General features: G+C 42.7%; 1 protein-coding gene across 6 annotated transcripts in view; it reads left to right on the top strand.

The window, feature by feature from the left end:
- The window catches only part of LOC148013868 (uncharacterized), a 273,317-nt gene that overhangs the window by 17,826 nt on the left and 231,430 nt on the right, over window positions 1-24,061 (top strand). For all 6 annotated transcript variants that reach the window (XR_015688595.1, XM_087666324.1, XM_087666323.1 and 3 more), the window contains exons 2-4: window positions 15,807-15,871; window positions 16,100-16,187; window positions 16,294-16,379. Coding sequence is in view for 5 of the 6 variants with exons in the window: in XM_087666324.1 (XP_087522450.1) it covers window positions 15,807-15,871; window positions 16,100-16,187; window positions 16,294-16,379 (239 nt within the window). In the remaining variant the exon portion in view is untranslated. The remainder of the gene's footprint in view (window positions 1-15,806; window positions 15,872-16,099; window positions 16,188-16,293; window positions 16,380-24,061) is intronic.

Raw genomic sequence — 24,061 nt, 5'->3', positions numbered from 1 at the left:
AGATACATATACTCTGGGGTGGTGGGGAGCAAAGGTCAAAGTCGGCAAGTGTCGGTGGTGTGTCCAGTGATGCCACAATAGAAGCACCAAGTAGACTGGTCATCTATTGGGGAGGAAGCCATGGGTACCAATGTGCCTTGCTGAAAATGTAGAAGGGAACAACCACTAGTTAGGGTGTTGATGCAGTAGAAGAAGAAGAGTAGTGGATGCTAAATCCGCCATCAGTCTTTGCCTTCACTGGAGTGGAGGATCTTTGCGCTGTTTGAGTAGATCAAGCTCTAAAACCATGTCAAAAGACAATGCACTAGCAAGATAGTAGGGTTTGCAGGGTGGAACATAGAGCGAACTCGGCAAACACTGAGAAGAGAAGAGAAGAGAGAAGAAACTCTGATGAATGGAATGATGAAGATTTGAATCATGGAGTGAATGTGATACAAGGGAACAAGGGTGCCGTAGCATAAGGAAGATGATGAAGACAGCCGCGAACCACGAATCGCAATGCCCTCCTGAAGGGGTGTGAGGGTAGTGGAGAGGCTAGAGAGAAGAGGTGATGGATTGAATGAATCAGCCGTAAAGAATGGGTGTTGAGGCAGCCTATAAATAGGCAAGAGACTACCTAGGGTGGTGTTGGAGGGAGGGCGCCAACTATCTAGGGTGGTGCTCCACTGTGGGCGCCCAGGTCCTTTTTGGGGCTGTCCACTATGAAACCTAAACGCAAAACGCAGTTGAAGGGTTTCTCAACACTTATGAAGTCACTTGGGTTGGATGCTCCTGGATATATGCTACTTGGATCTTGGATGTATGGATTCCTTTCGCATGATGTTTTGAGCTTTGTTTGCTTGTCTGGCATTCGGCTTTTGTTCCAGTGGGAGCCACTTCTTGACATTTGGATATTATATTGAGCTTTTGGTTATGCAGTTGAGCTTGAGGGTCTTACAATGAGACCATGGGACTTGGTGACATGTACATGCTCTTGTCATGCTTTATGTACGCAGTTGATGCTTAGTGGGCTAATTTGACATTGCTTTTGGGCTGGCACCTATCTTTGTCACGATGTTTTAGCGATGTGTGCATCTTGGTTGGTTATGTATTGAGCCGTTGACAATTCTTAGTGAAAGTGACATATTCACTCACTGCTAGTTGGAGCTATTCCCTGGTAGTTGCAGTGTATCTTATATTAGTGATTGCCCATCTTTGGTATTGATTTTTTATTGATGTACTTCATTTTCAGCATGCTGTAATTGCAGTTTATTGCACTATTTATGTGAGCAGTCACCTTCGTTTCACAGTTTTTTGCATTGAGTTTGTGGACAGTTAATTACTTGGTCAGTACCCCTTGTTTTCAGCTTGATCTGGTAGTGGTTTTAGGGCTGTTTGCAGTAATTATAGCAGCTTTCTTTGACAATTTGTGCACTTTTTTGTCTTCATTATGGCTGGTGGCTCGAGTGATAGTGATATTTAATATTGACAAGTTGGATAGCACCAACTACATCTACTGGAAGGCCCAAATTTGGCAAGTTTTAGTGCAAAAAATGTAGGTTAGGCCTTTAAAACTTAAGGGCAGGTGTTTTATAATGTTGTCTCTTTGATGGTCAATTTGCATGGAAATTATGGGAAAAGATTTGCAATGTCTATAACAAATAGAGCCCTGCTTCTTAGATGTACCGACTTAAGCAACTCATGGATCTTTGCATGAAGGAGGGCACTTCTATGTTAACTCGCTTAAATGAATTTCGTTCCATTATCAGTCATTTGTTGTTGCAGAGGATTGAATTCAAGGGCACTCTTCTTTCCTTGTTCCTCTTAGTTACATTGCCTACATCTTGGGATACCTTTCATACTGCAATGTGTGCCAACATGCCTACTACTGATAGGTTACAGTTGTTGCAGGATATAGAGGGTGCACTCTTGACTGAAGAGGTTAACAAAAAGAATGTCGATGCTTCCCGCATCTCTCATGCTGACAGTTAGAGGCAATAATGGTAGGGGCAGTAATGATCGCTGTGGGAGAGACTCTCAATAGTCTCGGTCTCAGTCTCGCAGCAAGTCCCATGGCCGCAAGTCCTCCCTGACTTGTCATTACTATGGGAAAGCATGGCATATTTAGCTGTGCAAGAGACTCTCAACAATCTTGCTCTCAAGCTACCGCTCCGGGGAGAAAAGGATGAACAGAGATTGTAGGGCTGATGCTTGATGACGAGGGAGGGTTGCTACCTTTTGCATTGAAGAGATGAGAGTGAATGGTGGGCAGCTTGCCTATTTATAGATGTTGAAGGGTGTCCCAAAAATTTAGGTTTTTAGGGGACCATTGAAACCCTCTCAAACCATGTACTAAATTTGCGTTTTTCATTAACTAAGCATATTTTGGGAGTGCTTAAAAATGCTAACAAACTGTAAAGTGTGTTTTAGCTTAATACGTTGAAGAATGCTCATGCAGCAGGTGCCACTTGAATAGTGCCTCTCATGGAAAAATTGTTCACTTGCCCAAGTACGCTAGTACAAAGATGATAAAATCATGCAATGCGTAGGGGAAGGTACAACAGGGGGAAAGGCTGATGTTGAAGACAAGTGCCGAAACCTATAGAATATCAAGAAGGGTAGGAATCTCCTCTCAACTTGGATGTCGATGCCGAAGAAGAAAGAGGAGCTAGAGGATATTGATCTTCATATGGTGTTGAGAACCATGTGGATGAAGATGATGAAGCATCCTTACTGGAAGAGCAAGGATAGAAGTCATCGCCATGATAGCATCAAGAGAGAGATGCTATATGATCTGCTGTGAGAGAAGCCTCCATGTTGGTAGAAGAGCAAAACTCCAATAGATGGAACCATGAAAGAAATGGCTTGCATCTCTTGTCTCTAGCTCAGGAAGGATGGGTGCAAGCTTGTATGTTAGCCCTGCACTAAAATACAAAACCCTGCAAAAGAGATCAAAATTTGCAAAGCTTAGAGGTGAATAGTGAGATGCTCTAAAGAACAAAACTAAAAATAAAAGAAAGTAAAGCTAAGTGCAATGCAATGAGTATGTAAGTATGTAGTGGAAGTCTAAAAAGGGAAAGGCTAAGTGTGTGTTCACCATAGCGTATGACGAGGTGGAGAAGGGGTCCTAGAAGGTGCAGTGAATGCTACCCCAGGAATGAATGCGTAAAGTGAAATAGGTGAGCCACTAGCAGACCAATCATCCAATCCTTTAGGAGTAAGGAAGAAGATAGGCTGTTGAGACCGTTTGTGTGCCATATATCCAGTAGCCGCTAGGATAGATGGAGCAGATGGTGCAACAACAGGAGGTGTAGACCCATTGGACTAGCCAACTAGAGTGGAGGCAGTGACACTAGTCTATTGTGGTTTTCTAGGAGGAAGACCCTCGAACTTGGTACAACACTCGTCGTCCATGTGGCTTGACCTCTGGCAGTGTGTGCAAAACCTATTTTTCTTAGAAATTTGTTGCCAAAGGGGTCGTGTTTCTTTGGTTCCATTGAAGGAAGTGATGTTACCCTTGTTTTGGCTTGCCTTTGTATCTCGCGAGTTCTTGCCTCTGGTGGTTTTCTCTCTTGAAGAAGAGGCAACCAACCCTTGCGCCTCTAAATAGATGTGTGTGGAGGGCTTCTTGTGGACCTGATCATGCAGTCTCATGTAACGCAAGGATTGACACAAACTTGTAGAAGGTTGGCAATCTAGATAGTGAGATAATGTGCTGGATAAAATGGAAGTATTTGTTAGGTAACTTGTTCAAGAAGAATGTAACCTAATCGTCATCGGACTTTTGGATGTCAGTAGTGGCAAACTCTGCTAGTAAACGCCGATAGTTGGCCAACTTGAGCTTTAGATCTTTCCCTTCCTTAACAGAAAACTCTTGAAGCTTAAAAATCGAGATTGATATGTTGAGTGCAATCTTGAGTTGCATAGTGGTCAATGAGATGACTCCAACGCTCAGATAGAAGGGAAAAATGTTGTAACTGAGAGTGGCACTCAGAAAGCAATCCTTGCATTAACTCAATATTGGCTATGGCATTGGGGGACTCTCCATTGATGGATATGATAAGAGTGAGCTAAGTAAGGGTCCTCGGTATCAATGATGAGGTCCCAAAGTCCCTTAGATTCAAGCACTTGTTGCATGAAGTTTAACCAAGTTTTGAAATTTGACTTGTTAAAATGTGTCTTATCCGTGAAGGCATTTTTGGCCGTTGCAACAGGAGTGATAGTGCTAGGAGATGGAGAAGATGTGTAATGGGGGTAGAGTGAATAGGGGGGATAGGGTAGGGGAGTAGAGTACATTGAGGAAGGAATCCCAGAGTGCCCACCATGCATACGAGAAGTGTGCATAGCAGATCCATATGTGGGCAAGGGCAGACTAGGTATGGGTATGGTAAACGCTCGTGGAGCCCTAGGTGGAGGGATAGAGATACGTGGAGTAAAGGATGGAAATCCCTGCGGAGGAGTGACCCAAGGGATGTGTGACGGCAGTCCATAAGCACAAGATGGATATCCTTGCGTCTGAAAGGTCGTGTGGGGCATTTGTGAGTATTTGGGGGTAGTGAGAGGAATGCCCATCACTATTGTCCTAGAGTGGAAGGATGTGGTAAAGTGAGGGTATGTGGAAGATATAGTGTTAAAGGGTGGCATTTCCTCTAACGATGCACCAATAGGTGGAATGATTGGAGGGTAGGTAGATGGTGGGATGGAGAAAGAGAAAGTGTTAGGAGTGGAGATGGAAGGTCCAATCCCTAGTGTGCTTTGAGCGGAAGTGGAATGTAATCCAAGATTTTGGAATGAGGATGTGAGTAGATTAGAATGTGGAAAAGATAGTGGTAGGATGGGAGGGTGTTGAGAAGTGTGGTTTGCATGCTCAAATGAAATGGATGGTAGAGATATACCTGATAAAGGATATCTACTTCGAGAGCCTTCTCTATTAAAGCTAACATACTGAAAATCATCTGAATCTTGCATAACAAGAGAAGAAATAGGAGAGGGTTTTGGCTCATACGATTGAAAAGGGTTATATAAACCTGACACAAGGCTTGACAGAGATAAAGAAGATGGATCGCCAGACGTGCCAAATGTCATAATTCCTCCAAGTTTAGAGAGATGGCCAGTCTCACCAATCGGTCCAGATGGAGTAGTAGCACTTGTTGGAGGAGTGTAAACTGAACTGTACGTGATGCGCAAGTACTCCTCAAACTCTTCATTTGTAAGATAACCAAAAGAAGAAGATAGTTAAGGTGAATGTGTGTCTACCAAAAGAAGAAGAGACCGTAATGCCTTGTCAGAGCCTTCAATGATGGAGAAGCCTGATAGGGCATCATAGGATCCAAAGAAGAAGATACCTGAGACATTGAGTTAGAATCGAGTCATGTGTGAGTCTCGCACAAAGACTAGCCTCCACAATCACCATAGGATACTCTTTAGAAGAGCACCGGCTTTGATACAATGTGAAGATATGCTAGGGTTTGCACTCAGAAAACACAACATGTATGACCAAGATTGAAACACAAAACTTAAAAACTTTGAAGTGAATGAATACTGTAAATGAATGTAAGAGTGTACATAATACCCAAGGGTAGAGCAATGTAGTGTCGAGGCGTGACATCCATTGAAGACGGATCCCAAGAGTTGTGATCACTACTCATAGTGCGGAAGTCGAGGAAAAAACACCGAACGTCGATCACTGGAGGGTCAAATGACTTAGGTGACAGCAAGGAAGGTGTTTGCAGTTGAGGGCAACAGCAAGAAGCTGCAAATGCAGTTGTAGGATGGCCGCTAGTAGGGAGAAGATGGTCGCCAACTGGCAGAAGATGGTTGCTAGCTGCCGCCTGGGGAAGAAAAAGCCGAATGCAGACTGTAGGGCTGATGCTTGATGATGAGGGAGGGCTGCTGCCTGTTGCTTGGCTGATGGAGAGTCGAATGCACAAAGGAGATAGTTTGTGGGCTGGCGATGGTAGGTGGACCAAATGTAGTAGAGGAGTGAGAACCTACAAAGGGATGAGAGTGAATGGTGGGCATCCTATCTATTTATAGGTGTTGAAGGCTTCTGTATAAACTAGGCTTTCATCACAACACTCCATGTAAGACAGTCAGGTCCATGTAACTTATCATCTGTAGAAGTGCATGGAGGAGCCATTTGGAGAGGATAAGAAGAGAAGGTATATAGAGAGAGAATACAATCAAACCAACAGCAAAGATGTCACAAAAATGAGAGTTCACATGCAGTGTAACCAAAAATTTGATTAGAGATGAAGGGAAACTACTGCAAAATGAAGAAAAACCAATCAAAAACTGCTAGGAATAGCAAAAATGGCCTGTACAAACAGTCAACCAGCCACAATTAGGGGGAGAAAACCAAAAAGGCAGGCTGCAGGAAACTGACAATTGCAGGCTGTGCAGACTGAAAATGCAGGGTGCAGGCAGAAAATGCAGGCAGCAATGGACCTCTGACAGGTTGAAAACGATCAACAACAGGTTGCCTGATCAACAAAAGGAAAGAAGAACCTGTAATCAGCAGAGGAATTGCAGCAAGAACCTAGATCCTGCAATTTGATACCATGTTAGAAGTGGTGCAGTAATGGAATCATAGACAAGTGCTGAAATAAACTGTTGAACACAAGATAGAAGAGAAAGAAAATAGAAGAACATTGCAAAGTGTTGGGTATCTCACACGCCTTACTTACGCCTACGCTCATATAGGAGTGTGCGGGTGATCACTAGGACACTGGGGCACTTTTTACTCTCGGTAAGAGAGGTTTTTTCCCCTAGATTATGTGTACTATTTTGTATGTGCTTGTGGTGCACACTTACGGGCACTTACTGTGTTCGGGTGTGAACAGCCCCTTATAACCCTAAGGTAAGTAAGTGTTCGGGTGTGAACAGCCCCTTATAACCCTAAGGTATAAGGGTTATCATTTGTACTTTCAGTTAACAACACTCTATTCAGTACTATTGCATTGGGTATCGTGCTCAACTCTGTCTCTCACTCTCAACACTGTTTACTGCACTTCAGCTGCACCTCGATCCTCTCCCATCTGACATTTGGTATCAGAGCTCAGCTCAGAGCAGTCTTCAGTCTGCAGTCTGCAGCCCACGCCAGTTCAGCCAGCCCCCGCCAGTTCTGCCCCAGCTGCCTGTTCCTGTCAGTCCGTCAGCGTGCAGCACCAGACGACTCCTCTGCCCAGCGTGCAGCTCCAACAATCAGCGCGCAGCACCGCCCTGCCCAGCGCGCCACCTGTACCTGCGTGCTGCCACCTCTGCCCAGCGTGTCCTCTGCCCTGTGTCTGCCCAGCGTGCCCCTTCGCCTGTCAGTCTGCCTGCGCAGCCTCCCTGCGCTGAGCTAGACTGTGCCGTCAGCTCCAGCTGCCAGCGCGCCACCTGTTTCCACCACCCAGTCCTGGGTACCGCCTCCTCTGCCCAGCGCGCGCCCAGTCCTGCCTGCGCGTGTCACTGGACCTGCACGCCTGTACCTGTGCGTCAGCCCGACTGTACCCAGCAGTCATTACCTCGGGAATCGTGCCCGTCGTCAACACGCAGAGGTAACATTCTGCACTTTTCTTTTACACAGGAGTTCGTGCAACAGGTTCAGGTTCAGCATTGGGAAACGTGCTGAACAGCAGGTTCAGTTTTCAGCATTGGGAAACGTGCTGAACAGCAGGTTCAGTTTTCAGCATTGGGAAACGTGCTGTGTCTGTCTGTGACACATTGAATGCACATTTTGGGGCTTTTGTAACAGACATTTGTGACAGAAATTTTGGGCAGAAAATTTTGGGGCTTTTGATGTTTTAGTGCTGCTGAGCACTAATTGCACCTTGGGAAGCGTGCATCAGTGACAGTTTTTTTGACAGAGTACCCTTTGCACATTAATTGCAGACTTGTGTTTGCTGCAATTTCTGGAAATTTGCAGATTTCCAGCCCGTACTGCATTGACATTGCTCTATTGCCTTTTGGGAAATAATGGCAAATCAGGGAGGAGATGTATTCACCTATGTGTCCAAGGAAGACCGATTGGATGGGAACAATTATTCCCTTTGGTCTTTCATGATGAAGAATGTATTAGTGGCCAAAAATTTGTGGGATTATGTCAGTGGAGAGGAAGCACGACCGGGAGTTGTGGCTCCCGCTACTCCTCCTCCAGGAGGACGTGCAAGAGGGCAACCTCAGCCCCCTCCACCTCAGCCCGCTCAGCCACTTCCCCCAAGAACTGCAGCTCAGAAAGCTTGGGATACACGGGATGCACAGGCTATGTCGCTGATTGCATTGGCAGTTCAGCGTTCTATCATTCCTCATATTCGTTCAGCAGCTTCTTCACAAGAAGCTTGGTTGACATTGGAGCAGATGTTTGCAGGAAAGAATGAGACTCGCATCTCTTTCTTGAAGAAAGAGCTAGAGACTCTAAAGATGAATGAGGGTGATTCTATGCAGGATCATCTCAACAAAATTCAGGACTTGCGGGAGCAACTCATGAATGTGGATGAGTACTACTCAGATGCGCAGCTGCTTTCTACGACATTGAATTCACTGCCTCCCTCTTACTTGGCTTTTCATACTGCCTTGAACCTCACTATGAGGATTTCGAAAGAGCCCATCACTTTCATTCAGCTTGTCAGTTTGCTTCTAGAGGAGGAGCAAACTAGACGGAACAGTGGTGTGGATGGTATAGCCTCTGAGCAGGCTTTTATGTCAAGGCAGAAGGGTAAAAACAGCCAAGGGAAATATGCTTCGCAGAGTTCTGGTAGTAGTAACACTTCACAGACAAGTCAGAAACAGGGGGGCACGCAAGCCAAGAAAGGAAAATGCCATTACTGCAAGAAGCCTGGCCACTACATCACTGAGTGCAGGAAGCGCATCGCCAAAGAGAAGAAGGAGTCAGGGATGTCTGTTTCTGCAGCTCCTTCCACTGCTAGTGAGTCCGCGTCCTTTGTTGCAGACAGGGACTATTGTTTTTACACTTGCAGTTATGATGTCTCTTGGGCTGATAGAGCATTTAGCTCTACAGAGGATGCTGACACTTGGTTCTTTGACAGTGGTGCCTCACGGCATATCACATCTCGTAGAGATTTGTTTGCTTCTCTTGGTGCACCTCCCGTTGGGAAGTCTGTTCAGTGTGCTAATAATGCATCATACCCTGTTCGTGGTATTGGGGAGATTCAGCTTACAGCCATTGATGGCTCTATTCTCCGCCTACAGGATGCTTTGTATGTGCCTGGCATTAAGAAGAATCTGCTTTCCATTTCTTCTATGGCACGTTGTGGTTTGCAGGTCACCTTTGATGATGACCGTTGCATGGTCCGTGACAAGGAACACATGACATTGGTCTTGACAGGTTCTCTGTGTCATGGGTTATATGAGTTGGATGCTCTTTCGGTAGATCAGTCTGCATATTTGACATCCACTCTTACTCCTGCTATGTTAGAGGCAGAGTTATGGCATGCTCGTTTGGGGCATGTAAACTATGGCAGCTTGATGCTATTACAGCGTACTCAGATGTTGGATGGATTACCTCTCTTGGAGAGACCTCCTGAGCATTTATGCGAGGGTTGCATTTTGGGGAAAATGCATCGTTTCTCTTTTCCCTGTGATGTTGCTTTTAGAGCAACAGCCAGATTGCAGCTTGTGCATTCGGATGTTTGTGGGCCCATGCAGACACAGTCATTCGGTGGTTGTTACTATTTTGTAACATTTATTGATGACTTTACACGTTTTTGCTGGGTCTACTGCTTGAAAAAGAAGTCAGAAGTGTATGATGCATTTTTGGCTTTCAGTGCACTTGTGGAAACTCAGTCTGGTTGCAAGATTAAGACTCTCCGTTCTGCTGTGGAGTATACGGGGGAATACATGTCCTCTATGCTGAATTCTTATTTGCAGCAGAAGGGCATTATCCATCAGTACACTACTGCATATACTCCATAGCAGAATGGGGTAGCAGAGAGGAAAAATCGGTCACTCATGGAGATGGCCAGATGTATGCTGAAGGCAAAGAGTTTGCCTCATAGTTTTTGGATGGAAGCCGTCATGTGCGCTTGCCACATTTTGAACAGATGCCCTACCAAGGCCTTGAAAAACGTCACACCTTTTGAGGCTTGGCACAGCCGCAAACCTTCTGTTGGCCACTTCCATACTTTTGGGTGTCTTGCATATGCCCATATTCCACAGGTACTTCGAAAGAAGTTGGACAACAAGGCTATAAAATGCATCTTTATGGGATATAGCAGCGAAAGCAAAGGCTACAGACTCTATGATCCCGTGACCAAGAAGGTTTTTGTCAGCAGGGATGTTATATTTGATGAAAAATCAGAATTATCCTTGGCTGGTTTTGATACATATCAGGCTGCCCGTGATGTCTTTGAAGGGCTGCTGCCCATCACATTTGGTGATTCAGCTGGTACTTCAGCAAATGAACCTAATGTTCAGCCAGCTGCTCCTATGGAACATGCAGTAAATCAGCACATTGCTGAAACTGAAATTCAGCAGGAACTTGTACACAGTCAGGAAGCAAGACAGGTGCCTAGATGGTACACGCAGACTATGAGAGATAGTCATTTGGAAACACCCTTGGCTGGTCGTACTCGAAGGCAAACTCGACTGCATGATTCAGCACATTCCATGGAGTTTGTTATGGCAGCATGTACTCATGATAATGAGGAGCCTGAATGTTTTGAGGATGCACGACATAGTGTGCATTGGATGGCAGCCATGCAAGTTGAATTGGATTCTATTCATAAGAATCATACTTGGGATTTGGTGTCTTTGCCAGTTGGCAAGCGTGCCATTGGTACGAAATGGGTCTACAAATTGAAAAGGAATGCAGATGGATCCATAGATAAGTACAAGGCACGGCTGGTAGCTAAAGGCCACGCACAGAAAAAGGGCATTGACTATGAGGAGACCTTTGCTCCTACCTCCCGTATGACGACCATTTGGTCTATGATTGCCTTGGCTGCACATTTTGGTTGGAAAGTGCATCAGCTGGATATAAAGACTGCATTCTTACATGGGGAACTTCAGGAAGAAGTGTATGTACAGCAGCCCATTGGTTTTGCAGTTGAAGGCTCAGAAAATTTAGTATGCAAGCTGAAAAAAGCTCTATATGGTTTGAAACAAGCTCCACGAGCTTGGTACGCAAAAATAGATGCTTTCTTGCTTAGTCAGGGGTTTGTAAACAGCCCATCTGAGTCTACCCTTTATGTACATAAAGAGGGGGGATCCATGCTGATTTTGTGTCTATATGTAGATGACCTTTTGCTCACTGGAACACATGCTGATCAGATTTCAGCATTCAAAAATAATTTACAGCAAACTTTTGACATGTCTGACTTGGGTATTTTGCACTATTACTTGGGCATCCAGTTCGTACATGATGCTAGAGGCATTGGATTATGTCAGTCAAGGTACATTGGGCAACTTCTTGAAAAGTTTGGCTTACAGGATTGCAAGCCAGTTTGTACACCCATGGAACCTGGGCTGAAACTGTCATTACATGATGACAGTGATTTGTTTGATATCCATACTTATGCTCTAGCAGTGGGATGTCTCATCTATCTATGCCACACTCGGCCAGACATACAGTTTGCCGTTTCAGTTTTGAGCACGTACATGCATCAGCCTCGTATGTCGCATTGGCAAGCTGTGAAGCGTGTGTTTCGTTACTTGCAGGGTACTAGAGCTCTTGGATTGCTTTATGGCAAGGGGGGACCACTGCAGTTACATGCTTACAGTGACTCTGATTGGGCTGGTGATTTTGATACTCGTCACTCCACTAGTGGCAATTGTTTCTTTCTTGGCTCGTCATGCATTTCTTGGCTTAGCAAGAAACAATCCACTGTTGCCACGTCGTCATGTGAAGCTGAGTACAAGGCAGCCTTCACTACTGCAGTTGAGTGCGTATGGCTTAGACGCTTACTTGCTGATTTGGATGTATCTGTTACGGAGCCTACTCCTTTATATACTGACAGTCAGAGTGCCATTGCAGTGGCACGGAACCCTGTGTTTCATGCTCGCACGAAACACATAGAGATTCACTACCACTTTGTCAGAGAGAGGCTACATGCAGGCGATATCAGCCTTGTCTACTGTCCTACCACCAGCAATGTGGCAGACATCTTCACCAAAGCTCTTCCACGAGACACATTTGAAGCATTTCGCGATGCTTTGAATTTGACGCCCTTTGGTGGCGGATGATCCTTGTACACTTGATCACTCTTCACTCCAGGGGGGTTTGTTGGGTATCTCACACGCCTTACTTACGCCTACGCTCATATAGGAGTGTGCGGGTGATCACTAGGACACTGGGGCACTTTTTACTCTCGGTAAGAGAGGTTTTTTCCCCCAGATTATGTGTACTATTTTGTATGTGCTTGTGGTGCACACTTACGGGCACTTACTGTGTTCGGGTGTGAACAGCCCCTTATAACCCTAAGGTAAGTAAGTGTTCGGGTGTGAACAGCCCCTTATAACCCTAAGGTATAAGGGTTATCATTTGTACTTTCAGTTAACAACACTCTATTCAGTACTATTGCATTGGGTATCGTGCTCAACTCTGTCTCTCACTCTCAACACTGTTTACTGCACTTCAGCTGCACCTCGATCCTCTCCCATCTGACACAAAGGAAGAAAACTCAGAGATGTGCTTGGGAAATGAAATCCATATACTAAACACAAGAATGACATGTACAACAGGGAGTCTCTAGCTCCTACGCACTGGCACTGGCTCCCTCTCTCCATAGAACCTGTAGGTGATGATAATTTGAATGAGGAGGGAGCTGGATATGTAAAGAAGAAAACAATGCCAAAATAGGGGCAGGTCGGCCAACATAAAATGCCCCAAATAAGCATAAAATGACCATAATAAAATAAATGCCTAAATAACCTAGCCATGCCCGGCATACAGAATCGCTATGGGGCAAGGGAAGTGTTTTGAGGTCAGATTTGTTGCATCCATTATATGGGCTTAGACATCGGTATCTATAGGACTTCGCTAGATTGACTCAGCTACTATTGTAGAGAAGTTGAGGCAATCACTTCTCTTCAACAAGCTACTTAGGACATAGAGAGGCTATACCATTGAAGGGAGGACCGGTTTATCATGTGGGGGGTTCTCTTAACGGATAGCTTTTTCAATGAAGGAGTGGTTTGCCTTCTTGGAGCTATTGGCTCAAGTAGAAAGGTAGAGAATTCGGGGCATCAAAGGGGCTAGAGGCATGTTGGAGAGCATTAGGGAGGTAGTACCCTAAGTGGAGGACTAACAGGTACACCTCTTAAGCATGGATTGGGTTCTTCACTAGAGGTGATATCCTTTTTGCACTAGTAGCCACCACTAGTGGAGAGAGAATCTTTAGTTTCTTAGTACAAGAGGATGGTAGATTGAAGAGGGAGAATCCAGTTCAATTGAAGTTCATAGGGTGTTGTTAGGAGCTACTTAGGACATAGAGAGGCCACACCATTGAAGGGAAGACCGGTTTATCATGCGGGAGGTTCTCTTAATGCATAGCTTTTTCAGTGGAGTGGTTTGCCTTCCTAGAGTTAGTGGCTTAGGTAGAAAGGTAGAGAATTTGGGGCGTCAAAGGGGCTAGAGGCATGTTGGAGAGCATTAGGGAGGCGTACCCTAAGTGGAGGACTAACAGGTACACCTCTTAAGCATGGATTGGGTTCTTCACTAGAGGTGATATCCTTCTTGCACTAGTAGCCACTAGTGGAGAGAGAATCTTTAGTTTCTCAATACAAGAGGATGGTAGATTGAACAGGGAGAATTCGGTTCTGTTGGAGTTCATAGGGTGTTGCTAGGAGCTACTTAGGACATAGAGAAGCCACACTATTGAAGGGAGGACCAGTTTATCATGTGGGAGGTTCTCTTAATGGTCAGCTTTTTCAGTGGAGTGATTTGCCTTCTTGGAGCTATCGGCTCAGGGAGAAAGGTAGAGAATTTGGGGCATCAAAGGGGCTAGAGGCATGTTGGAGAGCATTAGGGAGACAATACCCTAAGTGGGGGACTAACAGGTACCCCTCTTAAGCATGGTTTGGGTTCTTCAATAGAGGTGATATCCTTCTTGCACTAGTAGCCACTAGTGGAGAGAGAATCTTTAGTTTCTTAGTACAAGAGGATGGTAGATTAAAGAGGGAGAATCTGGATCAGTTGGAGTTCATAGGCTGTTGTCAAGAAAGGATTATGATTTTGGCTCATTCTGATAGGACTTGGTGTGTAGACCGAGACCTTGAGACATGCTTGATGAATGGCTGGAGCCGTTGGGCATACTTGGGAATGATTGACGACCCTTGAGTCTTCATATTTTTGTTTTGCGGAAAAGTACAGATAATGATATTTCTCGGAAGAAGATACAACAAAGTACACAGCTCAATACTTTACTTGGAGCTGGATACAAATCAGATGGAACATCCATCAAGAACTTGTTGCTTGTGCAAGAGACTTCTTGTGGTGAAGTAGACAATGAACTTTAAGGAAGCCCTCTGGTAGATCCTTCTCCATGAGACAAACCATCCATATCATGTCTACTCAGGTCATACTGAAAAACTTCTTTACTTACATGCTACAAGGCAAGAGATAACCCCTTTTTCTTAAGAAACTTACAAGTTAGGTGCTCCTCTTGAGCATGAGCTTTGGTTTGCAGAAATTCCCTGAGGGACAACAACCTTGGACTAAAAATCTTGGAGGCTTTATGCATGAATCTCAAATTAAGTCTTGTTTTGAAAACTGGATCATTCATGCGGATTTTGGGACATTCTCACATTTCCATACCTGTCACAAAATTGGTAGCTAGCTAGAAAGATGATCAAATGGATGGGTGAGATTGATGAAGTTGGAAGTTTGGTTTGAATCAATTGGTTGGTTGGGGCAAACTTTTGGTCCCCCCATTGAACTTGTGGCCCTACAAAAACTTATTTGCTAGCAGTGAGGCATTTCTAGAGGGAATGATGTTGTTACTCCTGAGGTCAAATAGTCATTATAGGCCTTTGGGTATTTGATTTGGACTATTTGGACTATGTTTTAGTCATGTCAGGCAGTCTCCTTGTTAAATTCAGTAGAAAGTTTGCAGGACTAGAGTATTTTCTGCCATGTAACATATTTATGATATAACTATCAAAACAATTTATTTTAGCTTGCAGCATGAGCCTTGGATAATTGATCATGCCAAATCCTTTTGTCGTTGTAAAGATTATTTGCAAAATGACATAGGAACTTTCAAGTATTTGGGCCAATAAGCTGCCACTTAAAATGCAAGAGCTTGTTCATCTTGTGTCTTTATCTCTTAGACTCCATTGTCTTTCTTTACTTTTGGTAAGTGTTCTAGCTTTTTGGGCCTTTCCCTATTAGATTGAAGCCATATGCAAATTATTTTGGACACTCTAGACACTGCGGAATCTTCACAACTTGGCTACCTTTGAGGCCTTAATTTTTGATGGGTTGACTTATTTTCAAGTTCTTTAGGCCAATGTAGTCAGTTTTTATCATGATTAGGAGCCTCTTTTCTTTCAATATTTTTGACATAGGGGATTGTAGTTCTCATTGCATTTCTTACGCTGAATGAGGATTATATCAAAAACTGTAATTGCAAGTGCAAACGTTTTTCCATATGTAGTTGTTCATTGTACTTTCATATGTCGATACTATTACTGGGTTATTATTGTAGCTTTCTACTAGCAGGTTATATATTCTTATACAAACCAAAGTGATATTTGAACTTCTTATTCCAACCTTTTTAAACTATATTTTCTAGAATTTTTCTAGGGTGTTTATTCATAGAAGTTTTCTTCTCTGAAGGAAAAATACGACTTATCTCTAGATCTGTGCTTTCAATAATAAAAAACAGGATGAAAATTTTCTGGCTAGTGAATTGAACAAGGGCGTGTCAGGATGTGGTTGGCAAAGCTCAAGGTAAGGGTCTAACCTTCTCGTTTGAGCAAATCTAGTGTCAATATGAGCTTGCATTGTAAATTGACAATCTTCTGACTTTTGCTTAGGCAGTTTTTTGGCTCTAATAGTGGCATTGTTACAATCACCCATATTGCAAATATGGACATTATAACTTATTCCTTATGGTACTAAACTTCCACAACAATCAGAGGGCATCAATTTGTAACTTATGTTAGGGACAATTTGCAGATTCTGTTCCTATCCGCAGGAGTTGGTGGTGGAGTTGGAGTGCCCATCAAATATTGCAAATTTGCAGCTTTTAAGCCATGAGTATAAGGTTTCACATAAGTGATTGCCCATGCTTAGAAATATTATAAACTACGCACTCGATTTAAGTTTTAGTATTTCATGGAAAGGATTTAATCCAAGTTTCTCTTACTCAGATTGCATCGAAGGTGGAAATTTTTGTGAGTTCTGAGTCCTTTTGGGCAAATAGTGAGGAGTTTATAGATCAAATGAAACCACTCGGGTAAGGACTTATTATTCTTATGCAATTAACTAGGCAAATAGAAAAAAAGAATATCTCCCATAGTCAAAGGAATTGTAGATAGATTGAGAAGTTTAGGTAGGGATACTTACCTAAAAGTTGCCACATGGAAAATGAGATGTGTATTTTAGTCTTAAGATTCATTAGCAAGTATCCAAAGAGAAGTACCTAAAGTAGCAATATTTTTCAACATGTTAATGGTAGAAGATTGTAAGATTCTGATCAGCCCATAGAGTTGAGAATGCCTAGATCAAAATCCAAGTGAGAGAGTGCATCCAAACATTTTGGAGTCGATCAATATTTTGCTCATGATATAAGAGCATGACTTCAATGCGGAGAGGATTCCTTGCCGATGTTAGAAGCTGTTGCTAGGACATAGTTTCACGTATTAGACTGCAATTGTAGGTGACACAAAGATTAAGCAGTGGGACATGGCCCATGGGCAATACATGATTGGGGCGTTCTAGTCCCAAGGCAGGCCATTTGGTTCTCCATGAGACTTGATGATGCACTCACTAGACTATTAGCCTTGTTTATGGGATTCTCCTACAGTTTAGGAGGTGTGTAGGAGAGTCCTTAGAATGGCCTTTCATGGCACAACTAAGACTTTGGTTGTGACCTAGGGGGCCATAGCATGTGGATATGAGTGGACTGCAAGATGTAATCATGCCATTGACTTTTAAGATGTCTTTGATGTAGACTCTCTCTAGGATCTAGATAGAGACTATTCATACTCTCCTTGGAAGATGGGAGAGATGGCAAGCCAACTCCGAGGAGATGAGGATAAGGACAAATGCTTTTACAAGGACATCAGACTCTAGCACCATAGCTCACTAGATTGGTTGTTCACGCAACCATTGTATTAGTAGACCCTTGTAGGGTCTTTTATACTTTGTATTTACCTCAAGGATCTTTTTTTAGGTGTTATTAATAGAGTTCTATTTTTAAAGATAAATTAATATATGCATTCTTTTGTGTTTGTGAAGCCCATGCCTTGGCCAAAGCTTCCTTTGACAACTTTTTTCTCTCTTGCAAAAGCTCATGCAATGATCTAGAAGCATTACTACTTGACAGTGCATTAGCACTAGCAGCCCCTGATTCAGTCACCTTTACCAATGTATGCTTTGAAATTAGTCATTTTTATCTTTGCATACAACCTTTTGCAAATATCTTCCACATTTTGGGGCTCATTGGTACATTTCTAAACTCCAAAGCACTTCATCCTAGGCATGTGCACCTAATCATCTTGGTTGGCAATCCCCAAGTATAGGGACATACTTGCATTGACATGTGCATAGTCCTTTGCCAAAAAGGCTTCACTCTATCCACAAATTCACATTCTCTAGCCTTTCTTTCTATCTTTACAGATGCAATGTGAACGTTAGAGGTTCCTTCAGCAGAAGAGAGAGATATTACAATGAAATTACTTCTTAAAAAATACTTTACTGCTTTTTAAGTGTGGATATCAGTTCACAACAGTAGGTAGAGAGAAATTGAGAAGGGAAGAAAGAAAGAAAGATGTTTATGCATCTCTAAAAAGCCAGAAAGCTCTATGAGACAGAGTAACGAGTCATCTAACCATGTTGTCTTGACTTGAGAACAACTATGAAAATGAGAACAACTAAATATGCTTATGCTCACAATCATAAGGACTGTAAGCCTAGATTGCATCACGTACAAAATAATCTCTCAACAATCTTGTTATGCCTTGTAGGATCCCACTTTGTTCAAAAGAAGTTAGAAATGATGTACTCTCCTTAATGTTGTGTTTGACTCACGCCTACACTCACAGAGGAGTGTCAGTGATCCTTGGTAGGATACTGGGGCACTTTTACTCTTCTCATGAGAGGTTTTTCCCCCTAGCTTTATTCTCTTTTATTTTATGTGTCTATGTTACACAGTTTGGACACTTATCGTGTTTTATACCTTTCGGGTGTGAACACACTTCAGCAACCCTAAGGTTTAAGGGTTGTACTTTGTACTTGCACATTACACTCTTTGATGATTGCATTGGGAGTCGTGTCTTCACTCTCACACACTCTCTTCATTGTCAATTGTACTCTCAGCTGAGCTTCAATCTCAACAGGCGCTTGCTAGCTCAACGGCCACTAGTCTGCCTGCTCCGCCATTTTGGCTTGCGCCGCCACCAAGGCAGCACTTCGTCCTCCCTACTCACCATCCGTTTGACAAGCATGCCATCAGTGCTTGCCACTTGAGCTTGATTGCTGCCAGTTCCCTTCGTAGTTATACCAGGTGGTGCCTTTGTCAACGTGCCGCCACCACAGCGCAAATGTTGCTTGACCCTGGTCTAGTGCGTCGCCAGCCTGCCGGTCCAGTTCCTTGCGCCTCTTGTAAGATGCTCGTCCCTTGGTTAACTCCTGCCCTTGCAACGTGGTCTGCACCGCCACCAGTTGAAGGTCCGCCTTAAGTCGCCTCCACTGCTAGAGCCGCCAGCTCAGCCACCCGAATCAGAGGTTAAAAAGGAAAATTTTTTAATTTTTTATTCAGATTTAATCTTTTGGAAGGGGCTTGTGCCCAGGCAAGTGTCTGGGACATAGTTTTTGCAAAGATTTTGTGAATTTCGAATTTTAAATTTGGGGCTTTTGATGTCAGCTCAGAGATTGGCAAATGTACATAAGTGACAATTTGTAACAGGCTGAGTTTGTGCATTTTGGGACAAGAAATTTTGGGGCTTTTGCATTTTTTGTACTGCTGAGCACAGTTTATACTTTGGACAGCGTGTACATCAGACAATTTTTGATAGAGTGTGATTAGATTTGCTAATTACAGCAAGGTGTTTGTTGTAATTTCTGGAAATTCTCAAATTTCCAAGTTGGTCCAGCTTGAAGTATTGCTCTTTTGCTCTTTGATCAGTGACATTTACCATGGTCAATCAGGGAGGTGATGTTTTCACATATGTGTCCAAGGAGGATAGGTTGGATGGCAACAACTATTCTCTATGGTTTTTTATGATGAAAAATGTTTTGATTGCAAAGAATCTTTAGGATTATGCCAGTGGTAAAGAAGTTCGGTCTGGAGTTGTGGCTCCTGTTGCACCTCCTCCAGAAGGACATGGACAAAGACCTACTCAGCCTGCTCAGCCCACTCTAGCTCAGCTACTTCCTCTTCTGATTGCATTGGCAGTTCAACGGTCTATCATTCTACACGTTCGGTTTGTAGCTTCTTCATGAGAAGCATGGTTGACCCTTGAGCAGATGTTTGTTGGAAAAAATGAGACACGCATCTCTTTCTTGAAGAAAGAGCTTGAGATTGTGAAAAAGAATGAAAGTGATTCTATGCAGGATCATCTCAATAAAATTCAGGACTTGCGTGAGCATCTTATGAATGTAGATGGGTACTATTCGGATGCGCAGTTGATCTCTACTACTTTGAATTCATTGCCATCCTCTTATTTGGCCTTTTATACAGCCTTGAATCTCACTATGAGATTTTCCCATAGCCATTTACTTTCCTTCAGTTGGTTAGTTTGCTCTTAGAGGAAGAGAAAACAAGAAAGAATAGTGGGATGGATGTTATAGCCTTTGAGAAGGCTTTATGGCAAGGGCAACCAAGCTAAAAATGCCCGGCAGAGCTCTGAGAATTTAGGTACTTCATAGAGTAGCAAGAAACAGGGGGGCATGCAAGCCAAGAAGGGTAAGTGCCACTATTGCAAGAAGCCAGGTCACTACATCACAGCATGTAGGAAGCACATAGCCAAGGAGAAGGAGTTAGGGATGTCTGTTTTTGATGCATCTTCTATTGCTACTGAGTCCGTGTCTTTTGTTGCAGACTGTGACTATTGTTTCTACACTTGCAGTTATGATTCTTCTTGGGCTGATAGAGCATTTAGCTCTACTAAGGATGTGAGCACTTGGTTCTTTGACAGTGGTGCTTCTAGGCATATCACATCCCGCAGGGATTTGTTTTCCTCCATTATTGCAGCTCCTATTGGCAAGTTTGTATAGTGTGCCAACAATGCATCATACCCTGTTCGAGGTATTGGGGAGATTGTGTTGACAGCCATTGATGGCTCTATTCTTTGTTTGCAGGAGGCATGATTTATGCTAGGCATAAACAAGAATTTGTTGTCTATTTCTTCTTAGGCAAATTGTGGTATGCAAGTCACATTTAATAATGATAGATGTATGGTTAGAGATAAATAACACATGACATTGGTTTTGACTGGCACTTTATGTCATGGACTATATGAGTTGGATGCTTATTCAGTTGATCAGTTGGTTTATCTAGCATCTACTCTTACTTTTGCTATGTCATAGATAGAGCTATGGTATGCTCGCATGGGATATGTTAACTATGACAGTTTGATGCTTATGTAACGTACACAGATGCTTGATGACTTACCTCTCTTGGAGAGACCTTCTAAGCATATACATGAGGGATGCATTTTGGGAAAACTGCATTGTTTTTCATTTCCTTGTGATGTTGCTTTTAGAGCAACTACCAGATTACTAATTGTATATTTAGATGTATGTGGCACTATGCAAACAAAGTCATTGGGTGGCTATTACTATTTTGTCACTTTCATTGATGAATTTCTTCGTTTTTGTTGGGTTTACTCTTTGGTTAAAAAGTTAGAGGTGTATGATGCGTTTTTGGTAGCACTTGCTGAAAATCAATCTGGCTGCAAGATTAAGACTCTCTATTCAGACTAAGGGGTGGAATACATGTCTTCCATGCTGAATAATTTTTTGAAGTAGAAAGGCATTGTCCGTTAGTACACAACTGCTTATACTCCACAACAGAATGGGGTTGAAGAGAGGAAGAATCGGTCACTCATGGAGATGACCAAATGTATATTGAAAGCGAAGAGTTTGCCATAGTTTTTGGATGGAAGCAGTTATGTGTGCTTGCCATGTTTTGAATAGGTGCCCTACCAAGGCATTAAAAAATGTCATGCCTTTTGAGGCTTGGAACAACCGCAAACCTTATGTTGGACATTTTTGTACTTTTGGGTGTCTTGCGTATGCTCACATTCCAAGGTACTAAGAAAGAAGTTGGACAAGGTTGTTAAATGTATTTTTGTGGGATGTAGCAGTGAGAGCAAAGGATATAGATTATATGATCTTGTCTCTAAGAAGGTATTTGCCAGTAGGGATGTGGTTTTTGATGAAAAATCAGAATTATCCTTTGCTAATAGTTTTGATACATATCAGGCTGCCAATGATGTATTTGAAGGGTTGATGCCCATTTCTTTTGGTGATATAGCTAGAGCTTCAACAAGTGAACATAATGTTCAGTTAGTTGCTCCATTGAGTAATGTAGAAAATCAGCCTATGGTTGATTTGAATATTTGGCAAGATGCTGAATTTGAAGTTTAGCAGGAGCTTGTACACAATCAAGAAGCTAGGAAAATGCCTAGATGGTACTTGTAGACTATGAAAGATAGTCATTTGGATGCTTCTATTGCTGGTCGTACTAGAAGATAAGCTCGTTTGCATGATGGTGCAAATACAATGGAGTTTGTTATGGCAACGCATATAGTTGATGATGAGGAGCCTGAATGCTTTGAGGATGCACAACATAGTGTGCATTGGATGGCAGTAATGCAAGTTGAGTTTGATTCTATCATAAAGAATGAAACATGGGATTTAGTGATCTTGCCTATTGGGAAGAAAGCCATTGGTACAAAGTGGGTCTATAAGTTGAAAAGGAATGCAGATGGATCCATTGACAAATGTAAGGCCAAGCTTGTGGCCAAAGGCTATGCACAAAAGAAATGCATTGACTATGAGGAAACATTTGCTTCTACATTCCGCACGACTACCATTCAGTCTATGGTTGCTTTGGCTGCCCATCATGGTAGTAACTTGATATTAAAACTGCATTTTTACATGGGAAACTTCAAGAAGTGTATGTACAATAGCCCATTGGTTTTGCAGTTGTGGGATCCGAACACTTGGTATGCAAGCTGAAAAAGGCTTTGTATGGTTTGAAGCAAGCTCCCCAATCTTGGTGCAAAAATTGATGTCTTTTTACTCAGCCAAGGGTTCATTAACAACTCATCAAAGTCTACACTTTACGTATGTAAAAAGAGGGGGATCCTTGTTGGTCATATATCTTTATGTTGATGATCTTTTGCTCATAGGGACACATGCTGATCAAATTTCAGTATTCAAACAAAGTTTGCAGCAAACTTTTGAGATGTCATACTTAGGGCCTTTGCATTATTATTTGGGCATTCAGTTCACTCATGATGTTAGAGGCATTGGATTGTCACAATCTAGATACATTGGTGGACTTCTTGAGAGGTTTGGTGTATTGCAAGCCAGTTTGTACACCAATGGAGACTGGACTCAAGCTGTCCTTGCATGATGATAGTGATTTGTTTGATATCCATACGTATATGTTCCAGCAGTTAGACGTCTCATTTACTTATGCAACACGAGACCAAACATTAGTTTGCAGTTTCAGCCTTGAGTATATTCACCACACACACATGTTACATTGGCAAGTTGTGAAGCGTGTTTTTCATTACTTGCAGGGTGTTAGGACTCTTGGATTGCTTTATGCCAAGGGGGGACCAATGCAACTACATGCTTACAATGATTTAGATTGGGTTGGTGATTTTGATTTTCGTCACTTGTAATTATTTCTTTCTTTGCTCATCTTGGATCTCTTGGCTTAGCAAGAAACAATCCATTGTTGCCACATCATCATGTGAAGCTGAAAACAAGAAGGCAGCTTTCACTACCACAATTAAATGTGTATGGCTTAGATGTTTGTTGGCTGATTTAGATGTATCTATCACGGAGCCTACTCCTTTGTTTACTGACTGACAGTCAAAGTGTCATTGTCGTGGCACGGAACTCAGTGTTTCATGCATGCACGAAACGCATAGAGATTCACTATCATTTTGTCAGAGAGAGGCTACATGCAAGAGATATCAGCCTTGTCTACTGTTCTGCCACTAGTAATGTGGCAGACATCTTCATCAAAGCTCTTCCTCGTGATAAATTTGAAGCATTCCGTAATGCTTTAAATTTGATCTCCTTTGGTGGATGATCCTTGTATAGTGATCACTCTTCACTTCAGGGGGGTTTGTTGAGTTTGACTCACTCCTACTCTCATAGAGGAGTGGAGTGTCAGTGATCTTTAGTAGGATACTAGGGCACTTTTTACTCTCCTTACAAGAGGTTTTTTTCTCCCAGTTTTTTTCTCTTTTATTTTATATGCCTATGTTACACAATTTGGGCACTTATCGTGTTTTACACCTTTTGGGTGTGAATACACTTTAGCAACTCGAAGGTTTAAGGATTGCACTTTGTACTTGCACATTACAGTCTTTGATGATTGTATTGGGACTCGTACACTCTCTTCATTGTTGATATTTTGTATGAGGCAGTTTTGGGCTTAGGACATGGAAGCAGACTGAATCCTATATGCACAGAAAGGGAAACTGCTACCCATCCAACAACTATAAAGCATTGTACTTGACTACCACTTAATATATGATGAATGCAATATCATGATGCTTTACCATTCCAGTTAGTGTCTTGGTCATTGTCAGTCTTATACACAAGATTGTGTTTATGAGTCTAAGTCTCAATCTTGGAACCTAATTCACTTGTGTAACAGGTCAAGTCTTGCATATGTCATTATGAGCATAATCTTCATCTTCGATCCACCATAGCCACTGCCATGCT

This window comes from Lygodium microphyllum, chromosome 25, assembly GCF_053477565.2.
Source record: "Lygodium microphyllum isolate KBCC chromosome 25, Lygodium_microphyllum_v1.1.10, whole genome shotgun sequence".
In the NCBI taxonomy this organism is placed as follows: Eukaryota; Viridiplantae; Streptophyta; class Polypodiopsida; order Schizaeales; family Lygodiaceae; genus Lygodium; species Lygodium microphyllum.
This window is presented reverse-complemented; position numbering and strand designations above follow the sequence as displayed.